The following is a 3,011-nucleotide window of genomic DNA, read 5'->3' on the forward strand; positions in this document are numbered from 1 at the left end:
ATATAGGTTAACACAGACATAATGATAATCTGTAGGGTCTTAAAATAATTTTCTTCCAGACTTTTAGAGAATTTCTACTCCATGCAGTATTGGATCAGCTTTCACGACTTATTCCAAAGTCATAATTGATGTTTTTCTACTAAGAACTACTGATTTCTTTCGTACCATTAGGTATGAAATAATGACGATAAATCTCCAGTTGTATAGGAAAGCAAAGACTCTGGTTTTCCATTTCCTTTAGAAATGTTCATTGAAATAGTAGACAGCCGAAGTTTCGTCTTGTGAAAAGACATGTGAAAGTGAAAGTCACTTAGTCCTGTCTGACTCTTTGTGACTTCATGGACTATAGGGGCCATGGAATTTTCCAGGCCAGAATACTGCAATGGATAACCTTTCCCTTCTCCAGGGAATCTTTCCAACCCAGGGATTAAACCCAGGTCTCTTGCATTGCAGGTGGATCAATGACTAACAATGAAATGAGAAAATACAACAAGGGATAGAGGAAAATGATTTGGGTTGGGGAAAGTGGGAGAAGAGAAGGAGGGGCAAGTGGAGGGAAAGAGAAGAGGTTGGGGAGGGAAGGGGGAAGGAATGAAAGAAAGAAGGAAAAGCAGAGAAAGGAGGAAGAGGTCAGGAGGAAACAGAGTAGAGAAAAAGAGAGGAAGAAGGGAGCGTGGGAAACATCATTCTTACAGCTCGAGAAGAAAAGGAGTGTCTGTAATGGCTGAAAACTGGAGAACTCCTCAGAGAAACAGGCGTTACATCAAGTGAATACAGTAAACTGGCAGAGATAGAAACAGTTTCACAGAAAGTCTAGAAATGAGAAGGAACAGGAACAAGTGAGCGAAGACCTTGGAGTGTGTTTCAGTTGACTGTTGTGAGCGGCAATCTGCTCACTGAGCTATTAGCCCCCTCTCATGTCTCCTGAGCAAAGAAGCAAGAAGACTGAGAGCTGTGACCAGAGACACAGGGCACGTCCCCCTGCCCCTACAGGGTGCAGACCACCCTCTCCAGAGGACAACGTCCTGGGCGTGACTATGGGAGTGGATGACGCTACCAAAGGGAGACCAGTTAGGGAGGCCGCTGCGCCCTGCATCCAGGCCATGTTGGTCCACAGAGCATGAGAATGGAGCTCTGAATGGGCAGGTTAAGTCTGAGGGGCCAGGCTCCCAGGGAGTATGGGACAGAGAGCAGGGAGCTGTGCTCGCCACCCAGAAAGGGCACCTCCTCTCTCTACCATCTGCTCTCTGCTTCAGCCACCAGGACCTCCATCCTTATTCAGAGATGTCTGTGCTGACAAAGCCCCATTTCTTAGGGTCACAAGTAGTCAGGACAGTGTCACCTGTCAGGTTGGATAGTGAACATTGGGTGTCAGGCATCATGTTGACTCTCTGGGGCTCCCGGCTGCTGTCTGAGGGGAGAAACCCAGGACAGAGAGCACTAGGAGCATCTGAAGCAGGAGCACAGGTGCTCCCTGCTGCCTTGTTGGGTGGTGGCATCAGTGAACAGAAGGGGGAGGGGAGGAACAGCCCCACTGCACGATTGAGGGGAATCATGGTCTTCCTAACTCCTCTAATTGGCTGTGGGGATGCCCAGGCTATCTCCAAGGCTGTGTCCTAAGGCCCCCCTGCTGGGTGGTCCAGGGGAGATAGCTGAACACTTACTTACATTAGGTTCAGCAACAACTTGAAGGGAGAGGCCTCAAAATCTGTCTAGTCTATGCATTTTCACTGGAGGATGTAGAATTTGGGACATCCAGACTGTTCAAAGATTCTCTGTTCATTTGGCTGCCCACTGTGTTACCCAGAGTTCAAGATTATGGCCTTGCTTTATCTTTGCAATGTTACCTTTCTGCTGGCAAAAGAGACTTGCTCATTACTGCATCTCATACTTGCAATGTATGCTCCATGAAGTGCTCCTACGAAGGGTTGAATGAAAGTTTGGATGAAAAAAAAATGAGCTGGATGTATGAAGGATGAATTCCTCAAACCAAAGCCTGTACCTCTCCCAGACCCCTCTTGTCCTGTGTTGGAACATCCAGTCTCTCTGGCCACCCTCCGTCACGTGGCTGTGTGTCTCTGCCCCAGTCTCCGCAGGGCATCCTTCACGTCCTTGTTTCTCAGGCTGTAGATGAGGGGGTTGAGCATCGGGATGACCAGGGTGTAGAAGATGGAGACCACCTTGCCCTGCTCCATGGACGCCACAGCTCCTGGCTGGGCATACATGACAAAAAGGGTCCCATAAAAGAGGGACACAGCTGTCATGTGGGAGCCGCAGGTGGAGAAGAGCTTATGCCTCCCTCCTCCTGAGCGCATCCTCAGGATGGTCACTGTGATGTAGCCATAGGAGGTGAGGACCACGAGGGTGGTGCCCACGATGATGAGGCCACACAGGCCAAACATGACCAGCTCACTGATGGTAGTGTCAGCACAGGCAAGCCTGAGTAATGGAGGGACATCACAGAAGAAGTGGTCGATGTGGTTGGAGCTGCAGAACGGGAGGCTGAATGTGAAGCTGGTCTGCAGGATGGAGTTGAGGCAGCCCCCGCAATAGCAGCCCAGCATCAGGCGGGCACAGACCGAGGGGCACATGGAGATGGGGTAGTGCAGGGGGCTGCAGATGGCCACGAAGCGGTCATAGGCCATTGCGGCCAAGAGGAACCCCTCAGTGGTGAGGAACAGGGAGAGGAAGAAGAACTGGGTGGCACAGCCCCCTAAGGTGATGACCTTGGAGGAGGACAGGAGGTCAGTGAGCGTCTTAGGGTAAATGACAGATGAGTAGCCCAAGTCCAGGAAGGAGAGGTTCTTGAGGAAGAAGTACATCGGGGAGTGCAGACGGGCATCCAGGGTGATGACCACCATCATGGTGAGGTTTCCCAGGACGGCCACCACGTACAGGGCCAGGAACAGAGCAAAGAGCAGGGCCTGGGTCTGCAGACCGCCCTGAAATCCATCCAGCACGAACTCCTGCAGAGGCTTCACTGAGAGGCTTCCGTTTCTGTGGGGTGACAT

The 3,011-nt window shown here is 50.9% G+C and overlaps 1 protein-coding gene across 1 annotated transcript; it reads right to left on the minus strand.

Moving 5' to 3' along the window:
* Window positions 1-2,060: 2,060 nt before the first annotated feature.
* On the minus strand, window positions 2,061-3,011 carry LOC106990790 (olfactory receptor 9S13-like). Its single transcript, XM_042235616.1, has one exon. The coding sequence runs from the start codon at window positions 3,009-3,011 to the stop codon at window positions 2,061-2,063; it is 951 nt and encodes a 316-aa protein (XP_042091550.1).

Source organism: Ovis aries, chromosome 1 (assembly GCF_016772045.2).
Source record: "Ovis aries strain OAR_USU_Benz2616 breed Rambouillet chromosome 1, ARS-UI_Ramb_v3.0, whole genome shotgun sequence".
Lineage (NCBI taxonomy): Eukaryota > Metazoa > Chordata > Mammalia > Artiodactyla > Bovidae > Ovis > Ovis aries.